This window comes from Myotis lucifugus, unplaced genomic scaffold (assembly GCF_000147115.1).
Source record: "Myotis lucifugus unplaced genomic scaffold, Myoluc2.0 scaffold_99, whole genome shotgun sequence".
NCBI classification, from domain to species: Eukaryota; Metazoa; Chordata; class Mammalia; order Chiroptera; family Vespertilionidae; genus Myotis; species Myotis lucifugus.
In genome coordinates, this window is record NW_005871147.1 from 2656664 (window position 1) to 2681722 (window position 25059).

The 25059-nt window shown below is 38.4% G+C and overlaps 1 protein-coding gene and 1 non-coding gene across 7 annotated transcripts in view; one reads left to right on the top strand and one right to left on the bottom strand.

The window, feature by feature from the left end:
- The window catches only part of BRIP1 (BRCA1 interacting protein C-terminal helicase 1), a 114694-nt gene that overhangs the window by 65941 nt on the left and 23694 nt on the right, over positions 1-25059 (top strand). For all 6 annotated transcript variants that reach the window (XM_023756823.1, XM_023756825.1, XM_023756824.1 and 3 more), the window contains 2 exons: positions 4227-4386; positions 5321-5442. In XM_023756823.1, the coding sequence (XP_023612591.1) occupies positions 4227-4386; positions 5321-5442 (282 nt within the window). The remainder of the gene's footprint in view (positions 1-4226; positions 4387-5320; positions 5443-25059) is intronic.
- On the bottom strand, positions 9105-9211 carry LOC111826728. The gene has a single exon (XR_002830105.1). It is a non-coding gene; the product is annotated as a U6 spliceosomal RNA (small nuclear RNA).

Below are 25059 nucleotides of genomic sequence, written 5' to 3' on the forward strand. Positions count from 1 at the left end.
GTGTTTAGTTATTTGTATGATTTCTCTGGTAAGGGGGAAGTAATTAAGCTATATAAATGTGCAGTTTGAGTGATCATGGAAAAGCTGTAGACCTAAATATTTTGTTATCTAAAACTGAAATTTTGCTATGGACCATTTTCATAAAAATAATTAGTATTTTTTGCTATATTTTCTAAATGCAGTAGGAATCCATTTGAGGCTCTAGACTTAATTTTAATGGGATTATACTAGCTACTGCATGGAAAATGGACTGTAGAGAGTAAGATGACTATATAGTAGTCTACTGTAATAACTCATGGGAGAGATGGTGGTGCCTTCGACCACTGTGGTAGCAGTATTTTTGGAGTCTAGATAAAATTTGAAAGTAGCACTGGCAGGATTTGCTGATAGATTGGATGTGCATCATGATAGAAAGAGGGAGTCAGGTTTTCTTAGTGGACATTTTTCTTTTTGTTCTCTACTGTAAGTCAGTCTCATCCAAGTGCATTCTTTCAGGAACATCTATTGTCTTGGTTTCCCAGTTTATATTTCAATTCTGATTTCTTCACTAAGTAACACAGTTTAAAGAAAAAACTCACTGCTGTGTGACTCCTCTATTCTCAGTAATCTATTACAACACAACTTCACGTCTGACTCGAGATGTGTGGGTTTTTACAGATCAACCAATTCTGCGACTCCAGCTACAATTTAACTCATTTTGAACACTATCCACCTAAAGATAGCATCAGATCCCAGCGGTTAAGAGCTCCATCCCACAAGACTGGCTAAAGATTCTCAGGTTCAGTTAATTTGCTAGAGTAGTTCACAAAACTCAGAGAAACATTGACTTACCTCCACCAGTTTATTATAAAAGATATTATAAAGGATACAGATGAACAGCCAAATGAAGAAGTATATGGGATGAGATCTAGGAGGATCTCAAGTACTGGAGCTTACTCCCTCCTGCATAAGGAGGAAGGTCTCTTAACTCCATGCTTTTGGATTTTAATGGTGGTTTCCTTACGTAGGCTTGATTGATTAAATCATTGGCCATTGGCCATTGATTTAATCTCTAGCCCTTCTTCCCTCCCTGGAGGTTGGGGGTGTCCCAACCCTCTAATAATATGGTTGATTCCCCTGGCAACCATCCACCATCTTAAGGTTACTTAGGGACTGTCCAAAAGTCTAATTAACATATACTCAGGTGTGGTTCAAAGGGGCTTGTTATAAACAAACTAGAGGCCCAGTGCACAAAAATTTGTGCACTCGGGGTAGGGGGTCCCTCAGCCCAGCCTGTGCCCTCTCGCAGTCTAGGACCCCTCGGGGGATGACCACATGCTGGCTTAGGCCTGCTCCCCGGGGGATTGGGCCTAAGATGGCAATCAGACATCCCTCTGGCAGCCTGGCAGCCCTCGGGGGATGTCCACTTGCCAGCGGGGAGCAGGCCTAAGCTGCCGTTAGACATCCTTAGCGCTGCTGAGAAGGCAGGAGGAGCTCCCACCACCACTGCTGTACTGGCAGCCATCAGCCTGGCTTGTGGCTGAGCAGAGCTCCCCCCTGTGAGAGCGCATTGACCACCAGGGGGCAGCTCCTGCATTGAGCGTCTGCCCCTGGTGGTCAGTGTGTGTCATAGTGACCAGTCATTCCCAGTCTTTCTGCTGTTAGGGTCGGTTTGCATATTACCCTTTTACTATATAAGATAGAGGCCTGGTGCACGGGTGGGGGTCGGCTGGTTTGCCCTGAAGGGTGATCCGGATCAGGGTGGGGGTCCCCACTGGTTTGCCGGGCCAGTCTGGGTGAGGGGCTGAGGGCCGTTTTCAGGCTGGCGAGTGACTGAAGCTCCCAGCCTCTTTTTTTTTTTTTTTTTTATTCTGGGATTTATTTACCTTCTATAGCTGTCACTGGAGCTGAGAGCCGGCTCCAGCTCTGAGGCCCGGCTGGCTGAAAGCAGGTATCTGGGTTTGTTTAGCTTCTATAATTGAAACATTGTTGCCATCACTGCTGCTCTAAGCTCTGAGGCCGAAGCTGGCTGAAAGCAGGTATCTGGAGCTTGTTTAGCTTCTATAATTGCAACTTTGTTGCTTAAAGTGTAGCTTAGAGCAGAGCGAGGCAGGCGGGGAATGTTGGCTTCCTCCGTCACTGGAGCAAGCAAGCCTCATGTTCGCTTCAGCTGCGTGGCTGCCGGCTGCCATCTTGCTTGGCAGTTAATTTGCATATCCTGCTGATTAGCCAATGGGAAGCGTAGTGGAGGTATGGTTAATTACCATGTTTGTCTATTATTAGATAGGGCTAGAGGCCCAATGTATGAAATTCATGCAAGAGTAGGTCTTCCTTCCCCCGGCTGCCGGCACCAGATTCCCTCTGGCACCCAGGACCCTGGCTTCCCTTCAGCCACCAGCAGGCACCCAGAACTCAGGCTTTGCTCCGGCTGCCAGAAGGCACCCGGAACCTGGACTTCCCTCCGGCAGCTGGCAGACACCTGGGACCTGGGCTTCCCTCGGGCTGCCGGCAGGCACCCAGGACCTGGACTTCCCTCCCGCCCCAGCTTTGTCTGGAAGGACATCTGGTCTAATTAGCATATTACCTTTTTATTATTATAGATTATTTCACCGATGGCCATGGAGCTATTTCAGGAACTGGAACAAAAGATGTCCCTATAGCTCTTATTGCTCAGGAAATTCCAAGGGTTTTAGGAGCTCTGTTCCTGGAGCAGGGATAAAGACCAAATATATATTATTATCAATCACAACATCATATTCACCCTACTCAATGACAGATTAATATATCAATCTGAGTATCTCAAAGGCAAAAAATTTCTAAATTTTCCTCCCAATCTTGGTTGTTTTCCAGTGTTGCCTTTATGAGTGAATGGTACCACAATCTATATTTGGACTAATCAGATAACCTGGGGATATGATCATTTTAATTTTAAATATTTTATAATCTCACTTTCTCTACAATATAATTTTCAAAAAGATAAAATCATGACTCACATGTCAATATAAACTGAACACCTGTCAGAGTTTATTCAACTTATTGACTAATAAGAGAATGAATATGATGTTAAGGCTGATTCATATAGCATTTACAGGAGCTATATACTTATAAAGGAATAGAATATAAGATTGCTGACCTGAATACAAAACTGGTTAATGTACTGCAGGCTAATAATCTGTAACCTTTGGGGTTATCTTTTCTCCTGGACAGAAATTATTTGCATTTCCACTGGATAAAAAATATAAGTTCAAATAATTTCACTAAATCTATATCTTAACAGTAAACAGTGAGTTCAGTAAAGTCCATTTCCCTATATAATCCTTGGATGGACTTTTGCCTCCATATGAAATTGAAAGGTTGTGCTATACTTCTTTCCCTTCCTCTCAAGTTTCTGTAAATTTTTTTTAATACTTTCTAATCCAAGCCACACCCATCTCTGGATTGCTGTATTAGTAATTTAAATGTACCCATTCTAACCCCCCTAACTCTTCATTAATATCAGAGTAGTATTGATTTTAGTCTTTGTTTTTTAATTGTGAAATATAATGTATGTAATGTATAAACTTAATATGCACAATTCAATAATAATAGAATGGACTTCTAAGTATCCACCATTCAACAAAAAATAGAACATTATTCCTACATTAGAAAAGTCCATGTACCCCTTCATAATCATATCCTCTCATCTTTAGAGACATTAATGTTGCTTATTTTAAAAAAGTAGTTTATATATAGGTATATATGCTTAGATAATATATTGTTTTTGAACTTAAGAACTTACATGCATATATGTATAACTCATGGACAACAGACAATAGTGCGTGAAGCCCTGAGTAGGTTGGGAGCAGGGTGGGGGGGGTCCATGGCAGGGGGGGAAGGGACATCTGTAATACTTTCAACAATACCAGTAAAGATAAATTTTAAAAAAAGAATAAAATCATTTATATGTTATCTATCTGTAATTCACTTTTTAAACTCAATACATATAGATTTGTGTTCATCCTTGTTGGTACACGTGTTACTAATTTTTATTTTTTTAATCCTCACCCAAGGATATGTTTTGAGAGTGGAAGAGAGACAGAGAGACAGAGACATCGATATGAGAGAGAAACATTGATCGGTTGCCTCCGTACACACCCGTACACAAAAACGTTAATATGCTTGCCATAGTCATGTTGTAGCCACATTGGCTTTAAACAAATCAAGGTAAGTTTGACACACACAAAATTCACTTTCCCCCTCCTTTTTAGTTATTAGAAAAGTTAAAAGAACGTTGGCTCTCTACTGGTTTATGGCATAATCTGGAGTTGGTGAAGACCGTCATTGTAGAACCACAGGGAGGAGAAAAAACTGATTTTGATGAGTTACTACAGGTGTACTATGATGCGATCAAGTGCAAAGGAGAGAAAGGTAATTGGAAATAATTGGGTGACCAATGAAAAAATATTTTTTACTGTAAAGTAAGAAGTTGGCGCTGTTAGAACATTATTTGTGTTATCTTTTTTAAATGCATTTAAAGGAAGAATTATATGTTATACTCCTGAGTGAAAAGAAAATAAGTGAAAGAAATTCTTTATTTGGAGTTATTCTGTGAATGTTTTCAATTGGGGAAACATTCAGTTATTATTCCATAGTCATCCCTACACTACCCACAATGTGTTGTGGAAAAAGGCAGGTAGAGCAGGCCTACAGATCTTCCTTACTAGCCAAATGAGCCCCACATTTTGATGCAAATAATATACTTTGTGTTTATATTCTATTACATAAGGTAAACTTGAGTTTTCAAAACATAAGCGAAGACTGAATATGAAAGTTAGAGAATGCCCATAATTTATGGACAATGCAAGATCATAAAGATACTATAACATACTTGTCATTATCCTTGTATGATGAGTATTCTGTGCGTGTTGTACATACTTTTTAATATTACATTGATTCAATATGATATACAAATTGAGAATTATTTAAATAGTTCTGAGAACTTTATATGCTTATGGTAATGGTAAGGGTTGCCATTTCAATTTCTAAAGATAAAACTATTGGTTCACAATTGCTCAGTTCATGTGCAAATTACTCCTCTGATGTGGTTTTACTGTGTGTTTCTCTGAGACACATAGTTTGTAAATTGGTTTGCTACCACATTGTACCTAAATGTAATTTTATTTTCCTCATTTATTTAAAGACATTGAACTTTTAAAACTTTATCTCATAAGAGATTTTAATTTTGATTTTTTTAAGTTTGTTACTATGATGACTTAATCGGAGCTTTTCAAAATGACAAGAAAAGGCAATTTCTGGGAATGTTGAGTGTGCTTTTGAAAATGTTTATTTTCTGTTGCTTAAGATGGAGCCCTCCTGGTAGCAGTTTGTCGTGGTAAAGTGAGTGAGGGTCTGGATTTCTCAGATGACAATGCCCGTGCTGTCATAACAATCGGAATTCCTTTTCCAAATGTGAAAGATCTTCAGGTAGGCCTTCAAAGTCTTAAGAAATTTTATCATAGAAGTTGTTGATTTTGTGTTAAGTTAACTATACATTTTTCTTGTATCTTCAGGTATTTTATTTTAATTTTATAGTGACTCAATGAGTGAGAAAGGTTTAGTAGATACCGGTTTATTTTATTTGTCTTTTCAAATTATAAGAGAAAGTTTATTTAGGAAGTTAGCGAGGTAGTAGAAATGAGCCAGCTGGGCTGTGTAGGCTCAGGAACCAAGTTACAGAAGCAAAAGAAGGACCCTTGGAGCTTAGGAGAGAGAAGTAACTGGTGGTGGTGATGGGGTGGGGGGGAGTGGGGTGGGGTGGCGGTAAGAAGAAGGGGAATGGAAAGGCATGGGCGTGTTCTTGAGAGGGAGACTGCGCTTATTATATTTTTAACTTATACTATTTATTGTTTAACAGAGTGATTTTCCAAGTGTGGTTCCAGGTCAGGAACATCAGTATCACCTAGGAACTTGATAGAAATACATATTCTCAGACTCCATCCAAACCTATGGAAGTAGAGTCCAGCAGTTTGCATTCTGTGAAGCTGTTAGCCACAGACTAACAGGGGTCCCCCGTAGTTGTGGGGCCCTTTTTCTACCTGGCTCCTTTCTTTCCAATGCCATGCCCTGCCCTGCAGATTGCAGTGATTTTAGCTGCCCAAATTCTTCTCTCTTCCAGCTCAGCTCAGCAGGACCCTGTATTCTGCCTGTTCAGTGCTCTGTGCTGCTGTCAGGAAGTTTTACTCAGGAAGGGAGCTGAGAATCATGGAGTTCACCTAATGGATTTCCCTTATCTCTGAGATTAGTCATGTGTTGCCTGGTGTCTACTCCTTGAAAGCAGTTGCTTTATCTGTTGCGTCCAGTTTTACATTCACTTACAGTGGGAGGGATATTCCCAAACCAGTTATTCTGGTCTTGGCCAAAAACAGGAGTTTTGCTTCATTATCACTGATTGTTTGCTAAACATTATATTTGAAAAATTACTTGTAGCAATAATTTGAAGCCAAAGATGATGATATCTTCCATCGAGAAGAATTTTTATTTATTTTCTACAGGCATTTGAAGATGCTAGCAATCTGAGACCAAGAATTGAGGTTTTCTGACCACTGAGCTGATTGCATTGAGTATAATTCATATCTTTCCTCCCGGAGCACAACTGGTTAGGGTCTCATATCAAAGCAGAAATTCTTTCTCCAGGCAGTTATCTTCTTTACTGTTAATATTTTACTAGACACTGTGAATTATATAATATTAACAGTAATAAACGGTATTTCTCTGGTTAGTTTCTACTCTTCCCTAACCTCTGGAGCTCCTCAAAATTTCTGAAAGTCCATAAGGGATATCTGATCCTTCCCGCCTACAGTAACTGGTGCCTTCCAGTACCTTTCTCCAGCTACCAGTGCTACCATTGAGAATGCTGATGACCATGCCTAGGGTTCCTGTTCTAAAATGGCCAATGATGCCTCTGGCTATTGCTACTGATGAAACAGTTGCCATCCACTCGGGAAAATTGTTGTGTTCACCATCAACAGCATTAGTGCTGAAGCTGAGTTGCTACTGATGGCACTGCTGTTGGCAGTGGTATTGTCTCTTTTTTATGTCTTATCATTTTACCTATATTATTGCACTAATGCTGCTTTGTTAAAGTGGAAAGAGTGTTTTTCCCCTTCTTTCTGAACCACATGTTCTTCCATTGTCTTAAATAAGTCCCCCCCCCCCAAAAAAAACAACTAGCTTTTTAAATTGTTGCTTGAAATCTTTTCTCTTTTTTTGGACTTATATATGAGTTTTTCAGAGCTGGGGAAAAAACACCTTTATGGCTAATAATAGTTTGTACTAAATACCAAGTAACAGATACAAAAGGATTCACATCCAACTCAATGTATGTCTGAGAAGAGAAATAAATGGTATAGAGGGTAGTGATCAAAAGGACTTCAGCATTTTCTGTAATACTTGTTTGTTTTAGTAAAAAGCAAGCTTCAAGAAAATATAGTGAGAATACAGGTGTTTATATGTTATTCTTTCAACATTCTTAAAATTAAATAAAATGTTACTTGTGAAGAAAAAAATTATATTAACTTCTATTTTCTCTACCCTCACTTCTAACAACTATGATTCTGGGCATTGTTTTATGCCAATTTGGGTTTTTAATGCTTTATTTTTCTTACAATAAGTTCTTCCCAGGCAGCATCTCAGTCTGTCATACAAAGAAAAAAAAGAGATAGACACCCTGTAGTCTGCTCTGACATTCCTCAGTAATATCCTCCTTGTAGTTCTACTTAACTGAATCCTAGTGGCTCTAGTTGTACAAAATAGCAGAATAACAGAAGACAATGAGGTCTGGGTAGGGAGGAGGAGGTTTGTTCTAAAGAAGTTGACCTACAATCATTTATTATGATACACACATGTATGGTGGGGTGGCTGGGCAGTAGATGATCTAGGCTGGGCATGTTGGGCAATTTCACTTGGGCTCAGTCACCCTGCTGTGGTTTGACCAATGTAGGTTGGGCTCAACTGAGTAAGGACTGTTTTACATATGTATCTCATTTTTCATGGACTGACCGACTAGCCAAAACATGCTATCATTGCAATGACAGGGGTACAAGAGGGCAGGCTTGACTGTATAAGTACTTCCACATTTTCTAACCTTTTGCCCATAGCATGTCATATGCCCAAGCCCAAAGTCAGCAGCATGGGGGGTAAAAGATTTAGAATTAAGACTTCAAAAAGGAATCCTGGCTTTTTTTTTTTTTTTACAATTAAAGGATATTTATAAGGCATCCATCCAAAAGACGGATGTTTATAAACTGTAACAGTGTAGGTATGCAAGTTTTCTAATTAAGAAGGTCTATTATCATTTGGAAATACCAGAATATAGCAGTCAATACCTGAAATATCTGAATATCTGAAATATATCTGAAATAAATCAGAGCATCATTATAAATGGTTTCTTAAAATTCATAAATGACCAAACAAGTTAAAAATATTTATTTGTACTGCTATGGATATAAAAGATATCTGAAATTTTAACCAGTTAACTGCCATAAGTATTTATAGACGCAGGCAGTGGACCTTTTTTAATTAAATTCAAAATATCGTGGCAGTTTTAATGAATTCATTTTATTTTTGTTGTTGTTTGTGCTTTTGGTGACATACTTAGAAAACCATTGCCAAATACAAGGCCATGCCCCTAATGTTTTCTTCAAAGAGTTTCATATAGGCTTAGCTCTTAAATTTATTTATTTATTCCTAAAGGTTTTATTGGTTTTTAGAGAAAAAGGGAGGGAGAGGGAGGGAGAGAGAGAAACATTGATTGGCTGCCTCCTGCATGCTTAGTACCACCCTACTGGGTGTCGAGCCCACAACCTGGGCATGTGCTGTAACCAGGAATTGAACTGGCAACCTTTCAGTACATGGTACAGTGCCCAACCAACTGAGCCAAACTGACCAGGGCAAATGATTTCCTGAAATGGCTTTTCTAAAACTAACACTGTGCTTCAAATTACTGGACCACAAATTAGGACTTTATTATTTTCTTTTGCATTAATACTCAGTCTATCATGCAAGAATAAGTAAAAGTTACTTATAAATGCAAACCTTAAATATTCTATCTATGGAAACGAAAAAATCTATTTTTGCATTATTTTCTATATTGTTTGATTTGAATTTTTATTTTACATGTTATCCTTGGGCAGGAGCCATACTAATCTTCTCTGTATTGTTCTAATTTTAGTGTATGTGCTGCTGAAGCGAGCGCTGAATTGTTATTTTAAAAAGTTCGGATCAGTGTCTGAGTTAGAAAAGTCATTTGAGTGGGGGAAAAAAAGGGCAGTGACATTAATTTTATGATACTAAATTTTTTCCTTAAATTGAGGCACAGATTATGGAAGTAAAAATTAAAATGCAGTTTAAAATACTAACTTAAGACTTTTGTAGTCTCAATTGTAGAGTTTGGCTTTTAGAGAAGCAGGAAAATGTATGTTAGAGCCAAAAATATGACTTCTTTGGCTGTGACCAGGATTTCCTTTTCCCACCTTGGGGACTAGAAAGTAGTGGTAGGAAAATTTCATTTTGGAGCCAAGTGTGACTTGTTTAGTTTGTCATAATTTATTGCATATACCTCAGGGACCTGAAAATAAAGAAACCCACTATGAAATGTTGATAATGGGCCACTCTGAAGGGCAAGCAGTAAGCTAACTTTCCCAGTGAGGATTTTTTCACTTCCACCTTTCCAGATGCTTCTGATCATTCTATATGGACATACTTAACTGTGTAATAGTTAAGAAGAAACCTTTCTGTGCACTAAACCAAAGTATTTGAGGAGCAGAAAAGTGAACCAAGGCTTTTGCATGATCAGATGTTGGTGGAAAAGTATAACTAAAAGAAAAGATGTTTTCTTTTAACGCAGTTAAGTCACAGTATAATGGATATCTAAAGCAAATCCTTTGGCCAAGTAGTATGATCTGAATTCAGCTTTATAATGCAGGCATCCACATCTCAAGTTGATGGCATGGTCTAATTTCTGAGGCATTATAAAGTACAATATTTAGATTTTTTTTTAAACAAGTCAATATTCTTTTAAAAAATAAGTTTTTATTGCTTTCAGAGATGAAGAGAACAAGAGAGAGAAATACCAGTAGAAACATCAGTGATGAGAGAGAATCATTGATCCGCAGCCTCCTGCACACTGCTTACTAGGAATCAAGCACACAACCCGGGCATTATGGCTTGACCGGGAATCAAACTGTGACCTCCGGGTTCATGGGTTGACGCTCAACCACTGAGCAACACTGGCCAGGCTCTACTTAGATTTTTAAACTTGCATTTTATTTGTATTCCTTAGCACAGTTTAGTTTAAGAGTACATAGAAATATTCTCCTTTCATGAGTATTGTGCCTTTACTCCTCTGAGAAAAAATTTATAAAACCATGGCATGAGGCAAAAAAATTTTATACTTTTAAGATGTTCAAGTGGCATGTTAGATATTTATAATTAGCTTAATAAAATTTGATGTCAATATCAGAAGTTACAATTATTAAAATTAAGATAAATAAGATAAATAAATTTTATATTTGTGTATTCTTTTTCTTTAGTAATATATGTAGTATGTTGAGTTACCAAAATAACTTCACTTAGAAACTATTTACAGTTTAGATAGTGACTGGTTAGTTATCTTAGTATTGGCATATAATAACCATTTATTTATTTAACAAACTTGTACTAAGCACCTAATTTGTACTTAACATAGTAGGTGCAAAATGAACAAGATGCTATCTCTGTACTAGTGATGTCTATAATTTAGTAAAGGACTCGAATGTGTAACAGGATGTTTTGGTGGGATAAGATACGGGTGTTTGTTTGCTTAGAGAAAGAGAGGTTGAACAACACCTTTCACTTTCATCCAAATATTCATTTACTTTGACTGATTTGCCTAAAATAGATGGAGGAACCCGAGAGATGAGATATGAATCTTAAATCTTGTCTACATTGAGATTCAAACATACTAACATTTGATAAAGTGGAATCAAAGGCCAGATTACAAAACTATTCAGATTATTAAGACTTTATTAAGACTTTTCAGAATAATGAAACAACTGTTTTCTTTGATTTTTTTTTTTTAATTATTATTAGAAAGAGAGGGAGGGAGAGAGAGAGAAACATCAATCAGTTGCCCCCCGACCAGGGATCGTACCTGCAACCTTTTGGTGTACAGGACGGCACTCTAACCAACTGAGCCACCCAGCCAACTCTGTCTGGCTAGAGTACTAATAGCTAGACTCTGGTGACATAGTGATACACTACACAGATTATAGCCCCTTGTCTCATGGAGCTTACAGTCTAGTGAAGAATATTAATATTAAAGCAATGAAGAAACAGTTATTTATAGTTGTCATGAGGACTGTAAGAAAAAGTCAGGAATTGTGAGAATGTATAACAGGTTCCTGACCTAATTTTGAGGGGTAAAGAAAGACTTCCCGAGGAAAAAAGTTATGTAGGTGCAAAGAATGGATAAGAGTATTCACTGCAGAGAGAACAGCATGTGCTAAGGCCCTAAGGTTTGAAAGAAGATAGCGGTTTCCAGGAATTAAAAGAAGCTGACGGCCCTAGCTGGTTTGGCTCAGTGGATAGAGCCTCAGCCTGCGGACCAAAGGGTCCTGGGTTCGATTCCAGTAAAGGGCACATACCTTGGTTGCAGGCTCTTCTCTGGCCCGGGCCCTGGTCGGGGCTCATGCAGGAGGCAACCAATCGATGTGTTTCTCTCACATCGATGTTTCTCTCTGTCTTTCCCTCTCTCTTCTCCTCTCTCTAAAAATCAATGGAAAATATCCTCGGTTGAGGATTAACCAAAAAACAAAAACAAAAAAAAGAAGCTGAGGTAGAGAGTGAGTTTGGGGAGAATGGCATGTGAGTAGAGGCTGAGAGAGATATTAAGGAGTCAGATCAGTTAGGGCTCTGTACACCATTTTAAGGATTTGAGACTTTATTGTAAGTTGTGGGAAACTATCCAGGAATAGAGCCTGAGGTCAGCGTGAGGTCAGGTTTTCTTATAGTGTAGCATCTGATAGAGAAACCCACTTGGACCTAGCCTAAATAATACGTGGTTACCCGGGGGAAATAGTAAATTTATATATTTCTTTTGAGCCACTTTCATAATTGTGTTAATCTTGAGTGTTTTAGCATTCATTTATTTATTCATTTAACAGACTTGTACTAAGCGCCTAATTTGTACTTAACATAGTAAGTGCAAAAATGAAGAAGATGCTGTCTCTGTACTGGTGATGTCTATCATTTAGTAAAGGACCGGAACCTGTAACAGGTTCATGGGATAAACTTAAAGGGGTGTAAATATTTAGGAGTCCAGCAACATGCTGTTGAAAGTGTTGAAAACACTTAAGCCAAATCACAGACATGGAAGAAAAACCTGTCACCACTGAAGGTCCAGAATGAGTTTATCTTCAATTATGAAAACCTTTTTTTCCCTCTCAGAAAACTTTCTTTTCCCAGCTTTATTTTTTAAGATAGTGTAGCCAATAGTATTATTAAAGCAGGGTTAAGTATATTTTGAAATTCCAAAATTAAAATCTAATTAAAATCTAAGTATGCCATGTAAGTAGATAATTTGTAATTTTCCTTGAACAGTAAAGAATGAGAATAGCCAAATCCGTTGTTCCTATCCCTCTTGAAAAACAAACATAAAAACACAAAATTAATGAATTGCTGAGGTGTTTTTAAATTAAACATTTTTTTCATATATCTTAAAGAAATGTTTTAGGTTCATGGGAGGAAACATTTAAAGTCACAAAATTTTAGACACATGCCATATGATTTAACTTATGTGTAAAATATAAAGAACAAAATCAATGAACAAACAAAACAGAAACAGACTCATAGATACAGAGAACAGACTGATGGTTATCAGAAGGGAGGGAGTTTGGGGGTCTGGGTGAAGAAGGTAAAGGGATTAAGAAGTACAAATTGATATTTACCAAAGAGTCATAGAAATGTAAAGTACAGCATAGGGAATGTAGTCAATAATATTGTTATAACTATATGCCAGGTGGGTGCTTGAGATATTGGGGGATCGCTTTGTAAAGGATATGATTGCCTAACCACTATGCTGTACACCTGAAACTAATACAAAATAGTATTAACTGTAAACTGTAATTTCTCTCAACACTCATGTCATTGTATTTGCTTAGGGAAAAAGCCATGTCTGAATATAGATAGCTACAAGTTAAACCTGTGGATAACTAATAAAGCCAACAAAAACTTTGGTTTTTGAAAAATTCTGCAGTTATTTTCTTGTGCTCATCTTATTTTTTTGGAAAGAACAAGAACTTTGTTGGCCTTACTTGTATTTTACTTTTGCTCTCATAATAGGTGGAAGGCTTTAAAAGTGAAATTATCACACTTCGATTGTAAGGTTGACTGATGCTTAACTACTTCCGCTGGCCCAGAGCACTGTTTGGTGTTTATAACATGTCTTTCTTGTTTTCATGAAGATTAAAGGTTTGATACCTTGGGAATGAGTTCAGTTTATGCTTTCTAACTCTGGGCCAAATAGCCCCAGTGTGCCAGGGAATATAATAAGCTACCCAACTTATTTTCCTATAGCATCAAAATTTCCAGATGTGTTGCTTAAAATTACTTTGTAGCAGGGTTTTTCAAGATTGGCACAAATGACAGTTGGGGCAGGATAATTGTTTGCTGTGAGTGATGTCCTGTGTATTGTAGGATGTTTCAATGCCAGTAGCAAACCTTCTTCTCCCACCAGTTGTGACAACGAAAATGTCTCTAGACATTGCCACGCCAATATCTTCTGGTTGAATGCCATTGTGTATGTCATGAATTAAAATTAACAACCTACTATTACTTTAAAATTATTTTTATCAAGTTGAAAAAAGTCCAATAAAGCTTTTACTGAGAGCCTAATTTATAACTAAATACAGTAATATTCTTAGAGCAACAGTCCTTGGCTTCTACCCTACTCCCAGCCCCTGCTTCTTTTAGCTGTTATATCTGGTATTTTTATCTCTACATTTTATCTTTATTTAATCAGTTTTAGGTATTAATTAGTTATTTCCTATATGAGATAAGAATTTAGCTTACTTTACCTTTCTCTTCCTTTATCCTCCCATATAATTATATCAAATGTTTTAAAATTCATAACCAATACACATTATCATGACTCTGAAAATATTGTTCATTGTAGTCAAATGATTTCCTTCCTTTCTTGAACTTTAAAATTTTTCTTGGCAATAATAATACCCTTCTCCCCCTTTTGGTCTTTTTGAAAGATCTTTAAATCATCTATCAACCCTTTAATAAATCCGTGCAATGCCTCTTAACATAATTTTTCTATCAGATCTCTTAGATAATGTCAGTTCTTTTTTTTTTTTCTTTCCTCCTGAAGACATCCCTTCTGCAGCCTCCTGATCTCCTATTTCTATCAGGACTAAGTAATCAATTGCTTTAATCAGTTGCTGTTTAGGTCTACTTAACTGCCAATATCCTGAGATTTCCCTTTGCTGTCATCCTAGGAGTTGATTTGCTTATCTTCTGTGTTGGATCCCAAGTTTCTTGGGTCTCAGTTCTTCTGTTTCTTGTTTACTGTTTCATCTTTGTAGTACACATCCTCCAAGTATTTCCCTGTGCACCTATTTCCTGAATCTTCTTTGACTCCTGCTGGCCTAACGGGCTTATTTCCCATCAATAACTCTATGGGCACTCTAGTTTGAACTTTCACCTCTGCTTTGTCCATCAGCTTTTTATGTTCATATACTGGAGTTTGAGGTTACAGATGTCTCTTAGTTTAATTGAAGATAGAATCTATGTCACTTTCTCATTTGTCTTTTAATTTGGGGGGTTTAAGAGGCAAGGAAAGAAGAAATGCCTTTTTTTCCCTTTCTGAAACCAGAATTTTTAATTACTTCCTAAGATAAAGTATTTTAAAGTGTTATGATCCAATTTTCCTTTATTCCCATTCACATTTGAGAAACTGAATCAAACATTTGTACCAATAATATTGTTATGTTAGAAAGTAATACTTTATTTTATTTGCTGCAAGAAGCTTCATTGTTTCCATTTGGTCCAGTGCATGGGAAAGTGCTTCAGAGTGGTTAAAAGAATGGCTAGTAGTTTTGGGGAGAGGCTCAGGCAAAAGCCAGACACCAGGGGAATGCAGAGGGGCCCTTCAAAGGTCTTGAGCGTGAGCCTTTCGAAGAGAGGTAATGTGCAAATTGACCCTCACACCGTAACGCCATCACAAGATGGCAGCGCGCACAGTGGGGGTGGGGTAGCAGGGGTGGGGCTGGCGGCCGCTCCATGCAGCTTCCACCAGGGTTTCCTCGGCCCCATGTGCGTGCCACGGGGGCGGGGCCTGGCGGTAGCTGCATGCAGCCAGAGGCGGGCATCGGGGCGGCACTCCAGGTCTCGAGGCTGTCCCGTGGTGTGCTGGCCACACGCGGGGCGGGACTCCGGGACGTGGGGAGGTCCCATGGCGCGGGGTGGGGGAGGAGGAAGGGGTCCCGGGTCTTGCGGGATGGGTCCTCGTGCAACGGGTCAGTAGTAGTTTATATAGTTTGCTTCTAATACAGCTCATAGGGTTGCAAAGTGATCAAAAATATTGTGAAGGATATTAAGAATGTTAATGTTATAATTTCTCAGACAAAGTAAGATCAGTTGTGGAAGTCATTTAGTAAAAGGTATTTTTCAAAACTGAACATTGTTCTCTGTATGTCCTGCCAGTGTACATATTTTCATTGATATTTGATGTAAAAGTAGCCACTCCATAAGCTGAAGAAATTGTTTTATAAGTCACCTAAAATAATGTATCTATATATTGAATAGTGTAGGTTAAACACCTTCAGAGAGAGTTGATCCAAGTGTTAAAACGCCTAAAGTAGGTGGCCAACATTGGCTAGATGGCCTACATTGGCAAAAGTAGGTTTATAGTTGTTCATATGGAAAAAGACATGCAGATTATCATTATTACAATAGCTGTATTAACTCCATGTTTATCATACTCACAACTGTAAATCTACTTTTGCCCCTTCCTTTATGTTGAGAACAATATCCCTATTGAAGAGCAATATACTTTGTTCTTTTTCTTATATTTGGAAAATTTAGGCTATTTTTTCAACACTGACAATTCATGACACAAAGTTTAATACAGATTTCTCTGCAAATAGTATCTTATACAAGCAGCCTTAAAGCATATGTGAAATAAGTTACATTACTATGTCTGTTACTATGTCTTGATTCTTATTTCTTGGTAGATTATTGTGGTCAATTCCTCACATAACAAGAAAAATACATAACAATTGAAAACCATTTCTAATGTTTTGTGTGTGTGTGTGTTTTAATCTAAAAGGGAGCCTGGCTTCTTAACTCTTGGCAGAAATCCATTTTTCCCCATTTAAAAAAAATATATATATATGTATATACACATACACATACTATATTTGGTTAACGTGGTGTTTCAGAAATCTTGAAAATGTGCCAGATGAAATAAAACCAGCTATATTCCTTTTATCTAGCTAAATTATTTCACGTACAAGATCTTATGCTGAGTTTAGAACTCTAACCATTGGAATTTATATTGTGATACCCTGATAAAAGTGTTTACACTGTGAGGATATGGAGCAGTAAATGCCTCTAATGCACAGTCTCCGTCTTCCAGATTTGGTGGTTTGCTATAAATGTTTATATTTTAGGTCCTGTATCTTGGCTAAAGATAAAACTGTTCTTCTTGAGTGTTTGCTAGACAAATGTGTTTATTTTTCTGAGGCAAAGTTTTCTTAATATTTTTAATTACTAAGTTTAGCTGATTATTTGTTCTTAGTCTTATTTTGAGGCTTGAACTTTTGTGATAAAACTTACAGACAAGAAAAAGTATGTATTCTGCCTATATTGATTGCTTTTAGGGAGGCATTTATTTCTGAAATAACAATGCATATTTATATGAATAGGGATATAAGACAGTAGTGAAGTAAAGAGATGCATTTATAGTTCCAGCTCATGTTTATTAAACCATTTATTTCGTCAGAAGCTACTTATAAAATTTATAAAAGGCTACTCTTGAACAGAGCTGTTTAAGACCAACATGGTTGGGTTTGACTAAGTTGAAAAAATAATCTCATGTTTAAAATTGTGACTTCAATTTCTTGTTGACATATACAGTATAATCTTTTTGGTTATTTTGTATCTACTACTACTATCAGTAGTATACTACTTACACTGTCTGCAATAAAACTGAGTCATTGGAGTACTTCAGGAGCATACTGTTTGATCTCAAGTGTATTATAATATAATGGTAAAATCAGAATTCAAAACCATATAACTTCTGTCTGGATGGCCTGGATGCTATTTGGGTATTTTTACAAAGTTCTCTAAGTACCTCTTCACCTCTTCACTCTTGATTATCTATCTTTGCTACTCAGGGTCTCATCTCTACTTATATCAGGTTAACTTTTTTAAATTATTTTTTTATTGATTTCAGAGAGAAAGGGAGAGGGAAAGAGAGAAACATCAACGATGAGAGAGAATCATTGATCGGATGCCTCCTGCATGCCCCTTACTGGGGATCGAGCCCACAACCTGGGCATGTGCCCTTGACCAGAATTGAACCCGGGAGCCTTCAGTCAGCAGGCCATGCTCTAGCCACTGAGCCAAACCAGCTAGGGCTATCAGGTTAGCTTTTTTTTTAAAATTGTTTTATTGCTTAAAGTATTACAAAGAGTATTATATATGTCTCCTTTTTTTTTCTCCCCTTGACCCTCCCCTAGCCTCCCATGCCCCCCAGTGTCTTGTGTCCATTGGTTATGCTCGTATGCATGCATACAAGTCCTTCGGTTGATCTCTTACCCCGCCTCCCCCCCCCCCCCCAATCAGGTTAGCTTTTGATGCAGAAATATTTTCATTTGGCTAGAATCTATCAAATTAAGGGTGTTTTTCGTTTTGTGTGAACTTTGAATTCGTTATGAAAAAAATGTTTTATGAATTAGTGCAATATCTGAACCAATAGGTTGAAAACTCAAGCCATTACAGAAGTTGAACAGATTATTTAAATGAGTGAGCTAGTTGAGGGTTGGCTAATAGTTCAGATTATTTTAAGCTACAATAAGGCCTTACAAAACAAACTTTGGGCTTTCCGTTTGCAATCTCTGGTGAAAGAATTTGCCATCTCTCTGCTGTTCACACACTCCTCCAAAATTACACATACACTAATTTATCGGGGATGGGTGGGCACCAACTGGTTTAAACTCATTTCAGAGAGTACAATTAAATATAACTTTCTATTTTGGGAAAGCCTTGTAAAATGTATTTGAAAAGTAATATTAACTGGTCTAAAAGATCATTTTTCCAAACCACACTTGCGTTCAATTTCTGGTGTTTACTTTCTGTCAAAACTTAGGAAAAAAAATTCACAGTTAACGTCCATAATTTAAAATGTCTGTCTCATTAGGCATTAAAGAATCATTGCTCAACAGGTATAATATTGTTAGACTTAGCTAATGTGAATGTGGACATGACCTCCCAAATAGATCAAAGACTAATCTCTTTGACAGTTACAAGATGGCAGAGCTTGCCATAGGCTTTTTGCTGCTGCACATTGAAACTATTTGTTTAGAAAGCATGCCTGAGGGATGAGAATGAGTTTATAAGGATGAGCAGGTAAAAGGTTGTCTTTTGACATTTCAACTAATCCCTTCCAGTTTTTGGTTTACTTAACATTTAGGCTATTTGCTGGCAGGAGAAACTGGCTTTTTCACATATGCTTTCTGTCATTTTTAAATTGGGCATTGATTCGTGCCTCCTAAGTGTACAATGAAATAGATTCTAGTGTCATTAAAAAGAGGTGCACTGGCTTCCTACTTTTTCAAACCCTTAGTTTTGCTTTCCCTGATTAAATGTATTCCTCCAACAGTAATTATTTTATTAATTTAAAAAACCTCTTTCTTAAATAATAAAAAATATTTCAAAGTTAACCTTTATATATTTTTACTTTCAAAAGTTTTTTTCTTCTCACCTAAATTAATCTTTCTAGGTAAAACATTGGCAGTCTTTTAAAAGCCATTTGGATTGTAAAGAGTAATTGAAAATTTGCAAGAAATTGAAATGATGTATTCATATATAAGTTAATTCATTTTAATGAAAAATAAAAGACCAAGGAAAGATAATATAATTTTGTTTATTTAATTTAATAGTTGTTACATTAGCTCTATTTCATTTATAACTAATACTTCCTAGAACAATGGTTGTCATAGGCAAAGTGATCATTATAAAGTATTTGTCTGAACATGGTGTAGGAAATTTTGAAAATCTTTAAGATGTTATATCTGACAAGGAATAAATCCCAGCTCTACACCTTATAGGCTGGGTGACATTTCACATGCCACCTAATGCTTTAAACCTTATTTTTCTAATCTGTAAAATGGAATAATAACATATACCACTTAAGATTGTTGTGAGGATTTAATAAAATAATATGTAGTAAGCACTGCACTGTTCATGGAAAGAACATTATAGGAGCTTAAAATGTTGCTGTCATTTATCATTATTATTTAAATACTAGAGGCCTGGTGCATGAAATTTGTGCAGGGGGAGGGCGGTGTCCCTCAGCCCAGCCTGCACCCTCTCCAATCCGGGACCCCTTGGGGGATGTCCGACTGCCGGTTACAGGGATCGGGCCTAAACCGGCAGTTGGTCATCCCTCTCACAATCTGGAACTGCTGGCTCCTAACCGTTCGCCTGCCTGCCTGCCTGTCTGCCTGATTGCCTCTAACCGCTTCTGCCTGTCAGCCTAATCACCCCCTAACCATTCCCCTGCTAGCCTGATCGATGCCTAACTGCTTCCCTTGCTGGCCCTATCGCCCCCAACTGCCCTACCCTGACAGCCCAATCGCTCCCAACTGCCCTCCCCTTTTGGCCCAGTCACCCCTAACTGCCCTCCCCTGCAGGCCTGGTCCCCCCCAACTGCCCTCCCCTGCCGGCTCGGTCACCCCTAACTGCCCTCCCCTGCCAGCCTGGTGGCCCTTAACTGCCTTCCCCTACAGGCCCGGCCCCCACCAACTGCCCTCCCCTGCAGGCCTGGTCCCCCCCTAACTGCTCCCCTGCCAGCCTGATCGATGCCTAACTGATCCCCTGCTGGCCCAATTGCCCCAACTGCCCTCCCCTGCTCTCCCGATCACCCCCAACTGCCCTGCCGGCCTGGTCACCCCCAACTGCCCTCCCCTGCTGGCCTAATCGCCCACAACTGCCCTCGCCTGCCAGGCATCTGTGGCGGCAATCTTGTGACCACATGGGGGCGGCCATCTTGGGTGAGGTTGTGACGGTCAATTTGCATATTACCTTATTTATTATGTAGGCTATGTTTTTATTGATATTAGAGAAAGAGAGGCAGGGAGAGGGAGAGAGAGATAGAAACATTGATGAAAGAGAAACATCAACATTGGTTGGCTGTCTCCAGCATGCCCCTGCTGGGGACCAACCCCACAACCTGGGCATATGCTCTGACTGGGAATTGAACTGGCAACCTCCTGGTGCATGGGTTGATGTTCAACCACTGAGCCACACCGACCAGGCTCATTTATTATTAACTAGAGGCCCGATGCATGGATTCATGCACGGGTGGGGTTCTGGGGGTGGGGGTTGGGACACGATCGGCCCTCTGGGCGGGCAGTGGGACACCCTTGCCAGCCTGGGATCCGGATCCGTCCTGCTGACGTTTGCGCAGGTTGTTGGGAGCCACCTGGCGGCCGCTTTTATATCCTTCCTTGTGGAGCGTCTAGGGAGGGGAAGCGGCCGAGGTGCCTGAAGCTGCCTTCCAGGAGGCCTGCGGCACTGTCAGGATCGTGCCAGCAGTGCTGGTCTGGCCCATTCTCCAGAGATTGGACCTGCCAGACTACTGAGGGAATGAGTGGCTGTCGCCAGGCTGGTGGGCTGCCAGGACGGGTTGGTCAGCTGAGTGGTGCTCCTTCTGTGGGAGGGCACTGACCACCAGGGGGCAGTTCCTGCGTTGAGCATCTGTCCCCTGTTGGTCAGTGCATGTCATAGCAACTGGTCGACTGGTTGTTCGGTCATAATGGTCACTTAGGCTTTTATATATATATATGACCTTTGGTTCCCCGCTTTCCTAGTTTTTACTTTCTATTTTGTTAACTCATAGTCAATTTCTGTTTTTGGTTTATAAGTTATTCCTTTAAAATGGATTAACCCAAAGTATCTTTTTCCATAAACTTCTCTTGTCTTCTCTGGGTGGATCACTGGATTGCTTCTCTTAGTGGCTAAAACGTTGGAGTCATTTTAGACTTTTCCCTCTTTAATAAGCTCCACATCTACTTTGTCACTTAAGTTCTTTAGGTCCACAATGTGTTACAAACTGGGCCTCTTTTCCATTCCTTTTGCCTTTCCAGGTAAGGCCCTCATCACTCTTGCACCAAATTCATAGTGTGTTCTCATTCCTCAACTCCTCTTCTATATACTGTAATCAAATTTCATATTTTAGCACTTATTTACTTGATGGCCATTTGCCCTCATATTTTTTCCTGATCTTTGTAAGCTCTTATTAGGGGGCAAAAAATATTTTTAACTCATCATTGTATTTCTAGTTCCTTTCACAGATCTTGCATACAGTCAAAATTGTAAATATTGGACTTAATTGAGTGTTTCTTAAGCTACCAAAAATTTCTTCCTCGCATTATATCAATTTTTCTACTTTACATGTTATTTTTAATGTTTCTAAAGAATTCTTTTTTATTTAGGTTCCTTTGTTAAGCTTTATTGAGGCATAGTTAACTCTGTGGCTGGCATTCTCTAGAGCTGCTTAAAATATGTCCTTTTTTTCATTCAGTTAGTGTATAAAAAATTGAAACCATAATACATAATTTCCTTTCACTCAGAACTTGTACTTTTTACAGGTGAACTTTTTACAGGAAAAAGCTTATTAACTTATATATTTGAATAGGTCAGTCTAAATTATGTATACTATACCTTCTGACCTTGTAGAAAAGTAGTTTACTCTTGGGGCTATGTAATTTTAAAGATTTTTCTGAAGACCAGATGAAAGCTGGGTTTTTAGTACCCTTTGGTATGACATTGCTTTTACTAGGAATGTATTTTTATGCCCTGTAATTAATTCTGAGTCTCTTTGAAAAGGGATATGATTATAATATCAAATTCAATGACTAGATAGCAGAATTTATTATGATTTCTTTTCCAGCAAAGAAGTAGTTTAGTTTAACACAGTCTCTGTGTATTACTCCCAAGATAGAAAATGAATGTAAATTCAGTCACTTGGAAAAGTGAGAGATTGTTGATATCCTTTAATAAGTGGAGCCATCGCAATAAATAATGGATCAAATGCATTAGTATTGTTTCAACTCTCAATTTTAAATTTGATTAGGTCATTGCTGACTGGTTTTATATGCTTTGATTCTTTTACACCAGTGTCTTTGTTGTGTATGAAGTTATTTTGCTCTTATTGATGTTTCATTGCTTCTATTGATCTGTCTTAAGATTTACTAGCTAATTCTGCCTTTTCCAATCTGTTATTAAGCCCATCCAGTGAATTTTTACTTATTATTGTATTTTTAAGGTGTAGAATTTTCATTTGGTTCTTTTTTATAATTTCCACTTTTCTCTTGAGATCCCCCAAGTTCATTCATTAAGTCACATGTTTTAAAATTATTTAAATATAACACGTACTTTAAAGTCTTTGTTAATTCCAACAGCTGGGCCCTTTCTAGATTCGTTTCTATCGACTACCTTTTTTCCCCCTGATTATGGGCCACATTTTTCTAATAATTTTTATTTTATGTTGGACATTATAGTTGGTACATTATAGTGATTATGGATTCTGTTCTCTGAAGAATATTGATTTTTGTGGGTTTTGTTGTTGTTGTTTTGTTTTGTTTTGTTTTTGTGGGGAGGTCAGTTAGTAGTCAGTCATCCTAAACTTATATGGGCATGGTTTAACAATTTGTTAGGAGAGATATGGGAAAACCTCAAAGTACACATCCTTAAACTCTTGTCTCCCTGTGGTTCTTGTCAGGGTTTAGTTTAAGTCTTTTGGCAGGCTGGTTTATAATTGACATTGCTCTAAATTATGGTCCGTATTCCTAACATAATACCTGGCCATGTGTATATGTCTGTGTGTGTATATGTTCTTTTTAAAAAATTAATAAATATATATATGCAAAATTTTCATGTCAAAACATATACATCTGTTTTTTTTGTGTTTTTTTTAAATATATTTTTTTGATTTTTTACAGAGAGGAAGGGGGAGAGATAGAGAGTTAGAAACATCGATCAGCTGCCTCCTGCACACCTCCTACTGGGGATGTGCCCGCAACCAAGGTACATGCCCTTGACCGGAATCGAACCTGGGACCCTTCAGTCTGCAGGCCAACGCTCTATCCACTGAGCCAAACCGGTTACGGCTATACATCTGTTTTTTAATAATCCAATATTTATCTCAGAGTAAATGTAATATGTTAAATTGATCCATTTGGTGGACATTTATGTTTTCTATTTTTCTTCAGTTCAAACAAAGATGCAATGAATATCCTTGTACACATTATCTGTCTTTTCTTGTGGGAAAATATAAGCACATTTGGTAAATATTTGTCAGTATTGTATAAATAAAAACAATGGGATTGTTAAATTTACATTTCTTTGCTTACTAGTAAAGTTAAGCATATTTTCATGTGGGTTACCAGCCATTTATCATTCATTTTTGATGACTTGCTTTCTCATAGACATTACTCACTTTTCTCTTTGGTAAGTAGCTCAGATTTTGTTATTGGTCATGTGTATGAGCTAATTGTATATTTGATGACAGCACCTTTCTCCAGTTTTTAATTTGCCTTTCAATGTTACTTGTGGTGGTTTGGGACCATGAAAGATTTTTTTAAAAAATATTTTTATTGCCGAAACCGGTTTGGCTCAGTGGATAGAGCGTCGGCCTGCGGACTGAAGGGTCCCGGGTTCGATTCCGGTCAAGGGCATGTACCTGGGTTGCGGGCACATGCCCAGTAGGAGATGTGCAGGAGGCAGCTGATCGATGTTTCTCTCTCATCGATGTTTCTAACTCTCTATCTCTCTCCCTTCCTCTCTGTAAAAAATCAATAAAATATATTAAAAAAATATTTTTATTGATTTCAGAGAGGAAGGGAGGGGGGGGAGAGAGAGAGAGAGAGAGAGAGAGAGAGAGAGAGAGAGAGAAACTTCAATGATGGCAGAGAATCATTGATTCTCCTGCACACCCCTACTGGGGATCAAGCCTGAAACCTGGCATATGCCCTTGATTGGAATTGAACCCAGGACCTTTCAGCCTGCAGGTCTACACTCTATCCACTGAGCCAAACTGGCTCTGGCTGAAAGATTTTTAATCAGGAGTTGAGAGATCCAGCTTTTCATATACCTGTTGGCTATTCGTATGTTTTCGAATTTTGGATGTAAACCTCTTATCAGACATATGATTTGTAAATATTTTCTCATGTTCTGTAGGTTGTGTCTTTTCATATTGTTGACTAGTGTACCAGTGCACGGATTCGTGCACATTGAAAAGAAATTAATTAGAAGAAATATTTTAATATCACTATTTGTGTCTTGCTAATGAAAAGAAAATAGGATTCTACCGAGTCTCCTATCTACCTACTCCAGGACTTCTGTGAGGATCAAATGAGATGAGGCACGAGAAAACACTTCACAAACATTTGGTTGAACTGTAAAATGTTTGCACCTGGCTATAAAGCAAGTTGGGTTCCTGGGCTGAAGAAACTCCAAGGATGCTAGTTGCTAGGGAGAGGAAGCCGGGTGTTGCTATGTGACATCATTACCTGGCGTCCACAGCCACTGTTTCCGGGCTGGGCTGGGCTGTGGGCTGCATTTTGCGCCATGGGGTCTTGGCAGCATTGGCTGCAATTTCGTGGAGTGTCACTCCGGGGTGGTGGCGGGGTCTGTGTCCCACTTGGGGGAAGCCGAGTGTTGGTTTGTCGGCGCCAGGTCCATGGTGTCATTTATTTTTAAATGGCCAGTGCGCATCATGGCAGCGCCTGCGTTGAGCGCCTGCCCCCTGATGGTCAGTGAGTGTCATAGCTA